Source organism: Idiotropiscis lumnitzeri, chromosome 7 (assembly GCF_059441095.1).
Source record: "Idiotropiscis lumnitzeri isolate Australia: NSW breed Sydney's pygmy pipehorse chromosome 7, RoL_Ilum_1.0, whole genome shotgun sequence".
NCBI classification, from domain to species: Eukaryota; Metazoa; Chordata; class Actinopteri; order Syngnathiformes; family Syngnathidae; genus Idiotropiscis; species Idiotropiscis lumnitzeri.
Window position 1 is genome coordinate 204,279 of NC_142397.1, and position 16,040 is coordinate 220,318.

A 16,040-nucleotide genomic window follows, 5' to 3' on the forward strand; every position below is an offset into this window, starting at 1 on the left:
TTGTCTGACGAAAACCAAGATGTAAAATATATTACAAAAAGAAAAAAAAAAGCCGTTTGGTTCTTTTTGAGCAGGCGCTCCGCCGGGCACCAATGTCGACAATAATTCCCCAGCATTCTTTGCGCGCGCTCTTTCTCGCCATATTTGCGTTAGCGGAGCAGGTAAGAATCCCGAACATGTCTGGCAAAATGTTGAAAAGTCTTCGTTAAATCCGACCAATTTGTGCGCGGTCCTCGTCGTCGTCTCATTTTGGCCTCGTGTGCGTATTTTGCTCCTTGTGGGCTTTGAGATGGCCCCGATTGTGCTCGGATTGTGCCTTTAAAGTGCTAGCATCGGCTACCTGCCCGGATGAGCTATTCGCTGTGTTCCGAGGGGAAAAGTGCCTTTTTGGCCAGACGGCGCGTCCGTGAAACGTTCGCATATTAGTTTAGCAGCTCTCGTCTTCTGTGTTTTTTATTTGTTCTTCACAAGTGTGTTCGTGACAGTTTGGAGCCGCGAACGTTGCTTCAAACCGACACAGCTAATTGTCGAAACACGGGACACTAAAAAAGATCGGAAGAAATGCTGCTATGCAAACCTTTTGCATCTTTTGGAAGTTCAAGTTTCCAGTAAACGAAACGTCAACAAACGTGCCGTTTTATTGTTTGACGTCATTATTGTCCAATGAGTTCACTGCTCATTTGCTGTTTGTCTGCATGCACAGGTGAGCCCTCCTGTTAAGAAAAGCGAAGATGCCAGGAAGGTAAGGTTGATTCTTGTCGTTGAGCTTGATTTGCTAGGATCAAAATGTTGGTTGAAGGTTCAAGTCCAAAATGCTGACTCTGCTTGAACTTGAGCACAACGCACAAAGTATTTGCGCAAGTATTTTCTGGAAATTGGGGCTTGGCCTGTTTAATAATAATAATGCCTTTATTAGTCCCACAATGGGGAAATTCGAGATTCGAACCCAGGCCTCCTGGGGAGACTGGGTCCTGAACGCGGCGCCTTAGACCACTCGGCCATCCTGGCAGCCATGGGCAAAAGAAAATGTCTTGTACCTGGAGAATCTCTTCTCTGATTGGCTTGGACCAGGCATGTCAAACTGGGGCCACGTGGAGGATATTCGATGACCAAGTGGACCAAACCTGTCAACTTAAGATCGATAATGAAAACCAATCGCTGTCAATATTATGCCAGTTAGCGCTATTTGCGCGCTGTCCTGTGAAAAGCGGAGGTCAACTTTAAATACATTGTAAGATATAAAAGAAACCTCTCAAAAATGCTAATGTAAATGCTATTTCCAAATTGAATTAATTGCCTCAATTAGGCACAGCCCAGCTCGTCCGCACACACGCGGTGATGTGATGGCAGCCGTCAAAAGCAATGAGTGTGCATTGAAATAACTTGTTTGGGTGATAGTCACCAACACTTTGCTTTGTTTGTTACCTGAATGAGAGAATGTGTCAGATTTAACACACTTGTTTGATTCATGCGGCATGTTGTTTGTTTGTGTGTGTGTGTATATCTCAAACAGCAAGTTAAGATTGTGTGTTAAATAGTGACGTTGAGGCCAGTTCCAGTTTTATCCAAACACAAACGATTGAATGAACGTTGTTTTATACTGTTAAAGTAGTGATAGAAAAACTGTCCAGCAATAACAAGACAAAGTCACTAGGCGAAGCTCTGACCAACGTGCTTCCCACAAAGTCATTGAAAGATCCGATTCGAAGACCCCCGAAGCGAAGGCACTCGTCTTGACAATCATATCATTTGCTGTGTTGCGATTGCTCACAAACGCATTGATTTTGAAAGTTGTTGCGAGGAGTTTGCGTTTTCCTGTTGTCTTTTCCTTCAACCGACTTCACTTAGAGCGACCGCTTCTGATGTGTGATCGTTTCAGACAGAACAAGTAGGCCTGACGCCAACAACTGCTGAGGCCTAGCTTGTAGTTTTTGTTCCGCGTGCTGACCCTTGTATATGCTGCCAAGAAACCTTTTGAGTCCACTTCCCTTTTAATCATTCGCTGCCAGCCCAGGTCAAATGAATGTACTTTTGGGCGTCTATATCCGTCAATGGCAGCGAATGAGTAAAGCAGCAAGTGGAAGAACCCAGTTGACAATAGAAGCGTGGCCACCGATCCAAGCACTTGCCGTTGCCATGGCGTTCGTTTGCTCACCTTGCGACCAGAGAGGACAAAGCGCTGCTGGTGCGGCAGGTACAAAGTCCCAGCTTGTTTCGCCTTTGACTGTGTGTGTGTTTGCGTGCAGGCTGTGGAGCAAGGCCATCTTTACCGGCTACAAGCGCGGCCTGCGCAACCAACGTGAGCACACGGCGCTGCTCAAGCTGGAAGGATGTTACAGCCGCAACGAGGTCGACTTCTACCTGGGCAAACGATGCGCTTACGTCTACAAGGCCAAGAAGTCAGACTCCTTCCCTCTTTGCTTCCTTCCTTGCCTCCTAGCTACTTGTCCACTCCCCAAAAGTTGCCCTTTCCGCTGATGACACGCTGCAAGAGTGCCTGGCTCATAAAGATTTTATTTTATTGTCAATTTTTGAGCCAAATGCCATATAGACTTCACCCATTGACCCGTCGGGGAATAGAAAGTTGCGGCATTCACATAAGAGCACGCACACGCGTCGAAAACTAAAGAACAGAGTGCAATAGGATGTGATTGGAGCGGCTTCCAAAGAAATTAGGGCGACACTTGTCAGCCATGTGCCGCGTCGCCAGGAAGTGGCGGCCAATTGCAGGATGTCTGAGGAGGCGTGGCCAAGTCACAGAAAGGCCAACGATGGGAAGAAGGACTTTGTCAGTCACCCTGAAATTTCAAGCAAAAAAAAAAAAAAAGTTTTGTGGTGTGGAGTGCACTGACGGGTGACTCGCTCTCTTTCTCTCTCAGGAAGACGGTGACACCCGGCGGCAAGCCTAACAAGACGCGTGTGATTTGGGGAAAGGTGATGCGCGCCCACGGCAACAGTGGGATGGTGAGGGCCAAGTTCACCAGCAACCTGCCCGCCAAAGCCATCGGACATCGCATACGAGTGGTATGACCGCATCGCCGCACTCGCATGAATTTCCCGCGCCAAACATTGGTGGAACTGAAAAGAAAATGCGTCATCAGACGGCTGCTTGCTTGCCTGCTTTTCCTACAAGCTTGGCGACATCTAATTTCCATTTTTCGTTTTCTTTTTTTTGTATGTCCTCAGATGTTGTACCCTTCCCGGGTGTGAGCAACGCCGCAGCCCCCCAGCAGCTTGTTGTTGTTTGTAAATAAACAATAAAAAAGACAATACGCTGGACATGCTCCTGTTTGGGTTTGTTGGGCAATCTGCACCCGTCCACCAATCGCACGCTTAGCTGCGGCAGCCATCTTGAAACGACCTAATGGAGGTGCGGCGCACGCACGTGTTTGCCGGCCGCCAGTCATGGTTGCCAAAGTGTGAATGTCTTTACACATTAGAATTCTTACAATATAATAATTAGAATGAATTAATCTCCACACGGTGGACGGCCGGTTAGCACGATGGCCTCACAGTGCTGAGTTTGTGGGTTTGGTTCGGGCTCCGGCCTTCCTTTGTGGAGTTTGCATCTTCTCCCCATACCTGCGTGGTTTTCCTCCGGGTATTCTGGTTTCCTCCCACATTCCAAAAACATGTGTGGTAGGTTGACTGGACACCCGAAATTGCCCCGAGCACGGATGGTTGTTTGTCTTTGTGTGCCCTGCGATTGGCTGGCAACCAATTCAGGGTGTGACCCGCCGACTACCTGAAGACAGCTGGAAGAAGCTCCAGCGACCCTCGTGAGGAGAAGCGGTGCAGATAATGGATGGATGGATATTCGTCACACGTCCATGGCTGAATGAATATTTTGGGGTGAAAAACTGACAGAAATATACAATTACACAATGTGCAATATGTGCACATGCATCTCAACAACACAAAAACTAGTCACGGCACATAAACGGAAACAAATTGAAGCACATCACGCTTTCATCTTTTTTCTCAAAGCAACTGACAAAAATAAGAATATAACAGGAAAGGAAAGTGTGGACATTTGAAAACAAGACTTTGATTCATTTCCTACGACGGTATAGCCTTTGGAAGTTTGTGGAATAATAAGAAAAAAATCTAAGAACCTTTTTTCATTGGGTCTTAATTTGCTTTAAAATTTGAGCTCTGAAGTGTTTTTTTGATGGGGGGGTTCTGTAAACTGCTCCGTGGCTCTTTGTATGTTTATTTCTCAAAGTTTGGATTGTTAAATCGCGCCCGAGTTATTTGTATTAATTCCTGCAATTAAAAAAAAAAGAACGCATTGTGGGTTACCAAAACGACGCCCTTTGACCCCCTGCCGTACTCTCGCGCGCCCCCTCGCGTTCATGACAAACTTTGTCGAGTGTCTTTTCTGCTTCCTGTTTTGCTTCCGAGGGCAGAATCGAAAGCCCCAAACCGGCACTGCAACACACGCCGTGCGAACCGGACCGCACCGCATATGTGGGCCAGCGGGCAGTGCGTGGAAGCCGGCTGAGGTGAAAAAAAGCAGCCGACGAACGGACGATCGGCAGCTCACCATGCTAATGTTGCTAATTAGCATGCTGTCAATCATCTTGCAGACTCCAAATCGACTTCCGCTTGTGGTTCTGGTCCGAGGTTCGGCTGTAAAGTGGACTCTGGTGGTGCGTTTCGGGTTTTGCTTCTGTTTGACTTTGAATTTGGACTTTGGACCCCCGCGCCCCCCGTGGCGGAGCTAATGAGGCTATGGCTACTTAGCCTCAAGTCTGTCAAGTTGCTGACGACAAGCGCCCGTTGACCAAGTCGACTTCCGGTACTGGTTCTGGATTTCATGTGAAGTGGACTCGAGTAGTGCGTTCGTTTGACTTTGACACTTTCTTGATTGGTTTGAATGATGCCGATGCTAAGCTGCTTTCAGTCTATCGTCTTGCGTTTGGACCTTTTGCTTCCACACGTTTGCTGACGTTTATGTGCCATGTCTGCGTCCGCATCCTCGTCCGCCTCGCTGTGCTGCTGCCGCAAGTCTCCATCTACCTGCCCGGGGGAGTCCGCAGCGAGGGACCCCGGGCGGCGGCCCCCCGCCGACGTGGCGTCCGCGTCCAACTTTGCCGACTTCTGTCTGCGTCACTTCCACTTGGACCTGCGCATCAACTTTGCACTGAAGGAGATGAGCGGCTGGCTGGTTCTGGACCTGCTGCCTCTGGTCGCAGGGCTCCGGACCTTGGTGCTGGACGCGCACTCGTCCCTGGTGGTGCACACTGTTGACTGTAAGACAAGCGGCGACAGCGCCGCTCGAGAGCCGGCCTGCCTCGCCTTCCGCCTGGAGCCTTTCGCGGACTTTGGCTGTGCCCTCAAAATCGACCTTCCTGAACTTGTTGCGGTTGGGGCGCGCATGCAAGTCACCATCAGGTACGCGGCCACGGACGGACCTGCGGTGAGAACACGCATGAAACGCATTCGCCTGCACGTGCACGTGCATACTTGCAAACGCACGTGTAAAATATGCAGACGAACCATGTATACACGTGCATTATGCATTAAATACATGGACTGTATATGCATGCACACGCACACACGGCCGCGTATTAACGTTTGAAGTTGCGCTTGTGCGTGTGTGTGCGTGTTCCAGATGTGGTGGTTGGACTCGGAGCTGACGTGCGGTCAAGATCGCCCTCTGGTGTTCACTCAAGGTCATTCCGTGTCCAATCGTTCCTTCTTCCCGTGCTTCGACTCTCCGGCTGTCAAGAGCACATACACGGCGGCCATTCGTGTGAGTGAACCCCCCTCCCGACACGAGCCGCTCTGTGCTTCCAAGTGAACCCCCAAATCGAATAATCAACAAGGAGAAGCAAATGATGATCTCGAAAGAGCACAGTCACAGTTGGCAACATTTCCTCCTCTTTTCTTCCTGTCGGCTTCTCTGCTCTTCTTCTGCTGATGCTGAATTCTGGTCAAACAAGTCACGGCTAAATGTGCCCCGTAGCACTTTTATTTTGAGGCAACTTAATGTACAATTTTTATGAATAAGGCCGGAGGGTCGAGGCCGGAACGGGACACAGACCGCAGTCGGGGGCGTGCCCAGTCTGATATGACATGATTCAATTATTTTGGCCTCCATCGGCAGCCAAGGAGGGAGCCTGATAAGGTTTGAAAAAGTTGCTGACCACGACTGTCCTGCGGACCAAACGTCTCGACTAGCGGGGGCCGCTCCGGAACTTTCGAAGCCCACTAAATACAATTCCGTTCCCGTTAAACGCGTCGCTGTGTGTTTCAGGTTCCGGACGACGTGACCGTTCTGATGAGCGCGTCCCGTAGTTGCTACTCCAAAGCCGATCGTGTGTTTCACTTCTCCATGGATGCGCCCGTGCCCGCCTACCTGGTGGCACTTGTGGCCGGGAACCTCCGACACGCCGACGTGGGCCCCAGGTACGCGTCCGTCCGTCCGTCCGTCCGTCGTTTGGTCCTCTCTTTGTCACGCGTCATCCTCGTCTCGTCACCCCTTCAGAAGCCGCGTGTGGGCCGAGCCTTGTCTGCTGTCGTGCGCCGCCAAGAAGCTAGCGGGCGGCGTTGAGCGTTGGCTGACCACAGCGGAGGAACTCTTTGGACGCTACCTGTGGGGGAGGTCAGTGGCGCCGTGACGCAGGGTGGGGAGAACCGGTCACATTGCGTCCTGGTGCTTCAACATTGCCGGCGGGGGTCACTTTGCAACTTTTCAACAAACAACTAAGCGGTGAAAGAAGCATTCTTGCGGGCAGCAGAGGAAAGAAAAATGCCCAACTGGAATGGTTTGCGCAACGGCATTGATGTCGGTTACTCCGAACACTCGAATCTCAAATGGATGCCACCGTTCCGTTGTGGCCGCCTGGCGGTGTCAAATCCGAGCCAAAAGACGCCGTCGATGGATGGACGGTTAGTTCGTCCTCTGAAGATATGAATTGGAATTCATTTACGATTATGACACTCCACGATTTCAAAATTGGCAAATTGTAATTGTAAAAAGTGCTCAAGTTAGCGGTGGGCCTTGCAAAGCAACGCCGCTGGAGTGCGCTGCTTGTTTTGCAGTTTTGTCAAACGTTTCGAAGAAAAATGCCTTTTCGATCGTATGCAAGGATCAAAGAAAGCTTTTAGAATTAAATAGACTTCATATTTGGTGATTTTGCATCAATTCCGAGATATTATTCAAGTCAATTCCTGTTACGAGCTTCACAAAAAATAGGAGTTGAAAAATGTGATCAATCGCAGTCAATCATTGAAATTTTTTGATTGTTTCCTTCAAAAATGACAACACTAATATATACGCACGCACACACACGTGCGTATTATTTAAGCAATTGTTAAATGAGTATTCATGTTCCAATGTCAAATATTAGAGAGAGTTTTGAGTTTGAAATTTGCACTTTAAAGATTGATGGAAATTGTTTATTGAAATGTTTCACAAATTTGTTGAAACAAGCAACGCTTTTTATTTTTATAATTCCAACCAACTTGAAAATTTGCGTTTGGTCCAAAAGGAACGTAAGCAATTATAGCGTTTCAAAGAATTGGATTTGTCATTTTCTTGTTTTCCACCCAAAAATCAATTATTTTTCGAAGAAGCGGAAATTAGCCAAATAATGGCGCTTAGGATTTTTCTCATAATTGAAGCAATTCCTTTTGAACTTGCCAACAAGTAAGAGGCCTGGAGAATGGCTTGGAACGATTCACTCAAGGCCCGGTTCGATTCAGCTTCATTTAGATGCTCTACGCCAGGGGTCTTCAATCCTGTTCCTCGAGGGCCGCTGTGCCGCCCGTTTTCCACCTCTCCCTGGTGCAACACACCTGAGCGATCGTTATCTCGCTTCTGCAGACCTTGCTGATTAGCTGATCGTTTGAATCAGCTGCGTTGCAGCAGGGAGAGATGGAAAACCTGCAGGACACCGGCCCTCGAGGACCCCTGCTCTACGCGGAAGATAAACAGACGCATGTCGCATTTTCCGCCCGCCAAAATGGTTCAAACGACAGACAGCTCGTTGCGCCGCCTCTTGGGCAAAGCCACACCGTGGCAAGTGCTCGTTCGCCTGACGCCGCGCCGCAACACGACCGGAGACCCGCCTCCCCGTTCTGACCAGATTGTGGGCTGCGGCCAGGTGCGACCTGGTCTTCCTGCCGCCGTCCTTCCCCATGGTGGCCATGGAGAATCCGTGCCTGACCTTCATCGCGGCGTCCATCCTGGAGAGCGGCGAGTTCCTCCTGATCGACGTGGTGCACGAGATCGCTCACGCCTGGTTCGGCAACGCCGTCACCAACGCCACCTGGGAGGGGATGTGGCTCAGCGAAGGGCTGGCCACCTACGCGCAGCGCAGGATCACCGCCCGGGCCTACGGTAGAGCGCCGCGCCGCGCCGCCCCGCAAACGGGGTGGCCGTCTTGACCCGCTTGTCTTGTGCAGGCGCCGCCTTCACCTGTCTGGAAAGTGCCGTACGATTGGACGCCCTGCACCGGCAGCTGCGCCTGCTCGGTGACGACAACCCCGTCACTCGGCTGCAAGTCAAACTGGAACCCGGTACGCACGCATGTGTGTGAGCCTTACGCAGGCAAACGCGCGCCACGGTTATTATCCTTTTAGTTTCGTTGTTGTTTGGTTTTGACTTTTTCTTTCCAATTCAGGTCGTTTGAATTAGTTTTCAGAAGAGATTTGTTATTTTTCATTAGTTTTAGTTTGGACTTTTTTGTAATGTGGTGTATTTGTCAAGTGCGATTTTCTTTTGAAGTGAACACGTTTTGCTCCTTAAAATCTCCAAAAGATGACATTTGAAAATGGAATCAACTTGCTCACAATAATGCGGAATTCTTTTTGGTTTTTCGTTGACCAAAATAACCGTGGCGCACGCGCACAAGCGCAGCAAGACTCGCAATTTGATAACCATGATGTAGACGCACACGCGCGCCAACGTGCTTTCTGCGTTTGTGTTGGAGCAGGCGTGAACCCGAGCACGTTGATGAATCTGTTCACGTACGAGAAAGGTTTCTGCTTCGTGTCCTACTTGTCGTCGCTGTGCGGGGATGTCGGACGCTTTGACGGATTCCTGCGGGTTGGTGCACGCACACACGCGCACGCACGCACGCACAAACGCACCAACGCACCAATCCAAGACCTTCCCGCCAACAGGACTACATCAGTGAGTTCAAGTTCCAGAGCGTGGTGGCTCAGGATTTCCTGGACTTGTTCATGGCCACCTTTCCTGAAGCGGCGCAGAAGGAAGGTACGTTTGCAAATGACGACCCCCCCCCAATGCCTCCGAGTGATCGGCCCCGCCCCTTGGCTCCCTGTCAGGTGCGGATTTCCAGCGCTGGCTGACGGGCTGCGGGGCGCCCCCGTACCAGCCGGACCTGTCGGCGGGGGCCGCCTTGACTGGGCCGGTGCGAGACCTGTGCCGCGCGTGGACCGGCGGGTGCGCCGGTGACACGCGGGAGGCGGCCGCCATCTTGGACGTGGCCCATTGGAGCACACTCCAGGTGGTTCTGTTTCTGGACTGCATGCTGGACCATGCGCCCCTGCCGCACGGTACGCTAGGCTAGGCTAGGCTATGCCGCAAAAACGGCAAAATGCTCGAGCACGTTTGCGCGGTGTGCGCCGTTGGGAAGGCGTCGCTGCCAAAAGGCCAACTTCAAACCAAACAACACGCGCGCATCAGCGCCTTGGTAGGCTTTGATTTTGAAGCTGGCGCGGCGCGGCGCATTGGCGCCATGTTCGAGTAACACCTACTATGGAAACTCGCTGACCTCAACTGCCAACATCCGACAATGTCGTCTATTTTATTGCCGAGCAGCAAATTCTGGGCTCACGTATTTACCTTAACACTCTTAAGTCGACCCAAATGTGCCTTCACTCGTCTAAACATGGCCGTCTGCAGAGCCGGGTGGAACATTTTTGGGGCGGGAGCGTGGGTGGGTGACAAATTTTAAAAAAGGATTTGATCAACAAAGGCCGGAGGTTGCTTTTAGTCCGGCCCACGGATCGGCCCTCGTGCGTGTGATGAACCGACTCGCCAAAATTGTCATTATCCACCCCGCTTGTCCTGTACGGCGCCGATCCCAGCCGACGACGGGCGAAAGGCGCACTACACCCTGAACTGGTCGCCAGCCAGTCACAAAGCAGACAACGACACCGTCACCGAGTGGGAACTGAACCCACGCTGGCCGCACACAACTCAGGCGAGTGGCCAAAATTAGATTCTACACGAGAAATTCTTCTCCTGTCACATTCGCTAATTCGCGGTGTGGCTCACAGTTGTGCAATCGAGTTCAAATGTTTTGCCCACCTCTGGCCGGGTTAGCTTTTGACATGACAGGCGGTGTGCCAACATGCTACATGCTACATGCTAGCCGGGTGGGGGGCATGTGTGACGTGTGCGTTGCCATTTTTCTGAGTTTGTGTTTCCATTTCAGAGGTGATGTCGCAAATGCGCACGCGCTACGCGTCGCTGTTGGATGGCCTGAACGCGGAGGTCGCAATGCGTTGGCTGCAGCTCGTGGTCAGGAGTGTTTTCTCGCCCGACCTGCCCAGAGTGACCGCCTTCCTCCAAAAACACGTCAGTGAAGCCTTCTCACAGCGCGCGCATGCGTCTCGCTGACTTGTTGTCGTGTGCGCTTGCGTGCAGACGTCCCGCATGTACACGGTGCCGCTGTACGAGGACCTGTCGGCGGGCGCCATGCGCGGCGTGGCCGTGGACGTGTTCCGGCAGACCCGGCGCCGTCTTCACCCCAACCTGCGACGATCGCTGCAGCAAATCATCACGCAGGGACAACGCAACGCGCACCTCGCGCCGCCCCCGCGCTCGTCTGATGCCGCCGCCGCCGTCTCATTGCGAGACATCAACGTGTCAGCGTGAGGCCACCGCCGCCATTTTGCGTTGGCCCAGATCTGGCATCCAGCTGGCGGCTGTGCGTAGACTTGACGAAAGCGCAAACAAGATGATGAGTTCACCTGTTTAACAAGCACTCGCCGTCGCCAGCGAATGCGTTGAAGGTAGGAGACAACGGTCAACTTTGAGCGGCGAGTCGAGCCGCCGCTATCCCATAATGTTCCTCACGTCCATGTAGATGTGGGCGGGGTCTTTAGGTAGCCTGCACACCTGCTGATGACGTCAAGCCTTACAATATATTTTTGTAATCCTGTTTGTTGTGGTTGTATGTTCGGAGTTACTAAATAATAATAATAAAGTACATTTACTGCTACTTTTCGTAAGGATTTTTTTTTTTAATTCGGTGTCCTCTGCGTGCCTGTCGATGACGTCACGTCAATGTTCCGTTACTTTGGCAATCAGAAAAGGAAAACATGAAAATGAAATAAAATCACACCAATCTTGCAGGCGACGGGAACCTCGACATTGTTCGCAAGTTCGACAGGAGAAACGTGATCGGAATAGGCGGAAGTGACGTAGGAGCGGCCGCGCCCACGTGACGGTAGTGCAGTTTCAAATTAGATTTGTTTATATGCAAGTAGAACAGCCAGGGATAAATAAAAGAGAGGCAAAGGAATTTATTTGAAAAATACGTGGTTTAAAGTGTGACGTCATCAGCAGGTGCCCAGGCAACCGACACCGATACCGGCGACTTGCTCGCGAAGCGTCGGCTGCTCCTTCCTCCTGCTCGCTTGCATCCGTAAGTGGCCGGCCACTTTGTGCAAAAAAGAAAAAAAAGCGAGAGAGCTGTGGCCTTTCATTCTGGTCGACGTTTGCAAACGCTCGAGTTGGCCGTGTCGTGCGTGTCACGCGCCTCCAGGCGCAACGAGCACGCGCGTCTTCTGCTCCAGTAAAGCTCTTAACCGCGAACTCGGCCGCTGCGCTCCCATTGGCCGCGCTGTCGGTCACGTGAGCGTGCCACTATTGTCCACAAGCGCACGCAACATTGAGTATGAAAAAAAGATGCTGCCGATGTTGAAGCGATTAGAAGGCGGCGGGGATCTTTTTTGGGAAGGTGCGTTGCGAGTGTGCGCGCGTGTGTCTTGGTCACTCTTGAGAGTACGTTTGCGTGTTTTACGAGGATCAGTGAGCGTAGACGAATGTCTTTTGCTGTGAATTCGTGTTTTTCGGTGTTTGGACAAGTTGACGCTGCAACAAAATCGGCATCCACAAGGAATGGAGAGGCCACGTACTGTACGTATACGCGTCGTGCTTCAAGTATTGATTGACACATGTGGCAACTGACATGACGTGTGCGTGTGCGCGTGTGTGTGTTTGCGCACCAGCGCGAGTCGGTCAGCAGCGTGAGCGGCTCGTCAATGTCAATCAACGTGGTGAGCGTCACTTTGGACTTGGGTGAGTGAGCGCATCCGCCATGTGACCCGACTGAAGTCATCGAATCGCACAAGTCCGAGAGTCGCATGACACGAGTTAGTTTTTTTTTTTTTTTTTATGACACGAGCCAGTGAGTCGCGTCAGGCAGCGGGTCGCACCTCTCATGGCTTACTCAGTCGAATTAGTCACACAGTTATTGAATCGCGCTACTGAGTCGAACAACACTCCTCCCGTCACTGCAACACCACTCGAACTACTCCGCCATACGACTAATACATATTTGCAGTGATATTGTAGCTCGAAAAAGTCTGCACACCCCTGTTCATAGGCGAAGTCAGATTTTGGCGCATTGTACCACATGACTGCATTTCCTCCCGACATGCGTGCGCGTGTGTACAGAGAAGCGTGACTTCCTGGGCATCAGCGTGCTCGGTGAAAGCCAGGACAAAGGTGCCGGCGTGTACATCGGATCCATCATGGAGGACGGCGCCGTGGCGGCCGACGGACGCGTACGCAGCGGAGACGTCTTGATACGGGTGACGCACACCTCACACCTGTTCCACATAAACAACTCATCTGCGATGATGTCACACGGTGGGCCATGTACCACCTCGTCACTTACTTCACCTGGCACGTGGTGCGAGACTAAGGCTATGACGTCATCGCCAGGTCAACGAGGTGAGCCTGGAGAAGGCGAGCAGCTCGCTGGCCGTGCAGGTCCTCAGAGACGCTGTCCAGAGGTCAGGGTAAGCGTGAGCGCCACCTAGCATCGCAGGTTAGCATCTTCCATATCTTCGCGCCCACGCTTGTGTGCGTGTGTGCAGTCTGCTGTCGCTGACGTTGTTGCGGTTTTGGGAGCCGGCGCCGGCGCCGAACGGCTTTTTCACCTTGCCAAGAGGTCAGTGACCAAACCCGCGCCCAAATAAACAAATAAATGAATCGATAAGGAGGAATCGTTGGCCAGTCACGCCTGGATTGATGCGCGCGTCGTCCTACAGGTGAGCCGGTGCGACCAATCGACCCCGCCTCCTGGGTGTCCCACACAGCTGCTGTGACGGGGAAGCTCCTCCCACCTTACGGTACTAAATGACATCATTCCCTCGAAGCGTTGTCACGGCCACGTTTTGACGATGACGTTCAGGTGATGACGAGCATCTGAGCGTGGACGGCGACATGGCGACCGTCGTCAAGGCCATGATGAGGGCCGATTCGGGCGTAGCAGTTCGCGACAGGATGTGGCTCAAGGTGGTCATCCCCGACGCCTTCACAGGTATGCCACACGCGCCAGCGCCAACCACGCACGCGTCCCCACCGCTACGCGCTCGCTGCTCTTTGTCGCTCAGGTGGCGACGCGGTCGGCTGGTTGCGTCGCAACGTGGCGGGCGCGGCCAAGCGCGCCGAGGCTCGTCGTTACGCCGCCGAGCTGCTGGAGCGCGGCTTCATCCGACACGCTGTCAACGCCCGCGCGCACAAACGATTCTCGCCCGAACGGTACTACATCGTTGGAGGTCAGTCGCCACTGATCGGCGCTTCCGGCCGCCGCCACACGAGGGCGCCGCACGCTCACATGCGTCTTTTCTCACAGAGCTCACCGGAATGGCGCTCATGGGCCGCCGTGACGCGGTTGGGGCGCTGCACTACTGGGCGACGTCTTCAGCAGACGACCAGAACCTCGGCCACCAGACGGACACGGAGACGGTCGGTCCAAGGGACCAGTCTGACCGCAAGGAACCGTCTTGAAGTTTGAGCACAAGGACATTTGGACCAGTCTGATCTAAAAGTGCAACTGCATCACCTGATAAAATGTTGCAAATGTTTTGTTCACCACTAAACGCTGATTGTGCTGTTATTGTTTTTTGTTGTTATTTTTGGTCAAGTGCCACAACTTCAAACAGTTTGTGATGACAGAACCAGTTCAATCACTTGATTTTTTTTTTTTTTTTTTTCAAAAATCATCCATCCATCCATTATCTGTACCGCGATTTGAGAATCACTGGTTTAGGGGGAGTTTGAATCAATCTTGATATAATATTCATTATTCATGTTGTAACTAATGAGACTTCATCAGTTCATTTACTGACTATGCAACTTTCAGGGAGTATTTCAGTGGATTTGCAAAGCTTCGGATATGAAAGTTTTATTTCAGTAGATGTATATAATATTTCATGTTGGGCTGACCTTTGGGCGGCGAATATATGTGGATAAAAAAAATTGCAATTAATTCTGCAATTGATGACGACTTTGTTGTGCGCGCTTTTTGTTCGCTTTCTCCTGGCAAAGCAGGCGTTTGTCCTTCGGTGCAGCAGAGGGCGCAAGCGGCTCGCTCTAAACGGAAGTCCGCGCTCAACTGCCGGCCGCCATCTTGAGTGAGAGAGAAGGAGGAGGAGACCGTCCCCTCGTCACGGTTGGCGGGGAGAAACCACGCAGCGCAAGGACAAAACAAATATTTTCGACTTTTTTCTCCCGTTGTCTTCGCACAACCTCCCGCCCCCAACTTCCGCGCTCGCGCGCGCATTCGACTGCAGCTAAGCTGCCGCGACGATGACGTCATGGTGGACGGGTTAGCTAGCAGCTCGTTTGACAAGTTCACCTTGTCGACGTCAAGCGACTGTTTGAGGGCGAGTTGCAGTCTTCATTCACCGCATCCGAAACGGAATTGTGACGAGCTGGACGGATAAGTGACGTCACAGGTTGGCGTGTTTTATTGACTTGTTGGAAAGCGAGATCCCCGTGTGCAATGCCGACCTGGCTGCACGCATGGAAGCAAATGAATCAAGACACCAACGTGATAAAATGTTCATACTACGTCATAGCATGTGATCGATAAAAGCTTCCTAACAGGTAAACCTCACTGACTTTTTGAGCCGTGATGTAAGACGTCAAATCGTTTGGGGGACAGAATGGGCTAGATTGACCAAAAGGTCGCGAGTGGGCGTGTGCGGGGGGCGTGGTTTCCCATCTAAGATCTCATTTGTCATTATTAGGTGTTTCTGCAACTAAATGCAAGCTTGGCTCACTCCAGTTTGAGATCTCGTGTTCCCTCGCCACTTAGCGCTTCACGTTTTGCAGCTTCGGTGCTTGGTGGAGTTTTCCGAAGTATTCATCAAAGAATAAAAACGAAAAAAAAAAATTATATACAGTAATCCCTCGTTTATCGCGGGGGATACGTTCCAAAAATAACCCGTGATAGGTGAAATCCGAGAGGTAGTCAGCTTTATTTTTTTTTTACATGCAATACTGTACTGCAGAATGAAACAAAAAATAAAACCTTTTCAGGCCCAAAATGTGTTTAATGAATATAAATATTAACGTTTTCTTACAAATAACTAACTTGTTTCACTTCTAGACAACCAATCAGGATTCACAAAAAAAATAAAAAAAAGGCCGCGATAGGTGAAGCGCGTTATAGCGAGGGATTACTGTACAGTCATATCGGCAACCATATTGTGGAAAGACCGATGAGTTTACCCGGAGGCTTTGTACTTCGCCACGGGCACAACCAGAACCAAAACAAAACAACATCGACCAATGAGAGTACAAATGGCTTCATCCCGTGAGCCGATTGGCTGTACATCGTCCCGGCGTCTTCCCTTGTTCTAATTGGCCAGTCTCGTCCACGTTAATAAATGAATGGCACTTTTGCTTCACGAGGTTCTGTTGGGAAACTCAGAACGGAATTCAAATGTGCCGTTCAGTTAGTAAGCGGAACGCGCGCAGCCGCACGACTAAACATCGGCAAATCAAATGTTCACGTTTACTTGAATTCCAATTGATT

At 51.2% G+C, this 16,040-nt stretch overlaps 3 protein-coding genes across 5 annotated transcripts; all 3 read left to right on the top strand.

The window, feature by feature from the left end:
- The first annotated feature begins 46 nt into the window (after positions 1-46).
- On the top strand, positions 47-3,277 carry rpl35a (ribosomal protein L35a). The gene is made up of 5 exons (XM_088299991.1): positions 47-161; positions 704-742; positions 2,247-2,399; positions 2,880-3,024; positions 3,187-3,277. The coding sequence occupies exons 2-5, from the start codon at positions 732-734 to the stop codon at positions 3,208-3,210; spliced, it is 333 nt and encodes a 110-aa protein (XP_088156117.1). The 5' UTR covers positions 47-161; positions 704-731; the 3' UTR covers positions 3,211-3,277.
- Positions 3,278-4,713: 1,436 nt separating this feature from the next.
- rnpepl1 (arginyl aminopeptidase like 1) lies at positions 4,714-11,204 on the top strand. 2 transcript variants are annotated; one of them, XM_088299952.1, is made up of 11 exons: positions 4,714-5,422; positions 5,618-5,758; positions 6,263-6,414; positions 6,494-6,610; positions 8,115-8,350; positions 8,416-8,529; positions 8,946-9,058; positions 9,136-9,229; positions 9,301-9,531; positions 10,416-10,558; positions 10,628-11,204. In XM_088299952.1, exons 1-11 carry the CDS (start codon positions 4,964-4,966, stop codon positions 10,856-10,858), a joined length of 2,031 nt encoding a protein of 676 aa, XP_088156078.1. In that variant the 5' UTR covers positions 4,714-4,963; the 3' UTR covers positions 10,859-11,204. The 2 variants fall into 2 exon arrangements, with proteins under 2 accessions (XP_088156078.1, XP_088156079.1); XM_088299953.1 differs by lacking the exon at positions 5,618-5,758.
- On the top strand, positions 10,877-14,504 carry LOC148332958 (segment polarity protein dishevelled homolog DVL-3-like). Of its 2 annotated transcripts, XM_088299981.1 has the most exons (9): positions 11,349-12,124; positions 12,217-12,286; positions 12,665-12,801; positions 12,935-13,011; positions 13,090-13,163; positions 13,264-13,344; positions 13,407-13,535; positions 13,609-13,773; positions 13,851-14,504. In XM_088299981.1, the coding sequence occupies exons 1-9, from the start codon at positions 12,107-12,109 to the stop codon at positions 14,003-14,005; spliced, it is 906 nt and encodes a 301-aa protein (XP_088156107.1). In that variant the 5' UTR covers positions 11,349-12,106; the 3' UTR covers positions 14,006-14,504. The 2 variants fall into 2 exon arrangements, with proteins under 2 accessions (XP_088156109.1, XP_088156107.1); XM_088299983.1 differs by lacking the exons at positions 11,349-12,124; positions 12,217-12,286 and adding an exon at positions 10,877-10,995.
- The last annotated feature ends 1,536 nt before the right edge of the window (positions 14,505-16,040 follow it).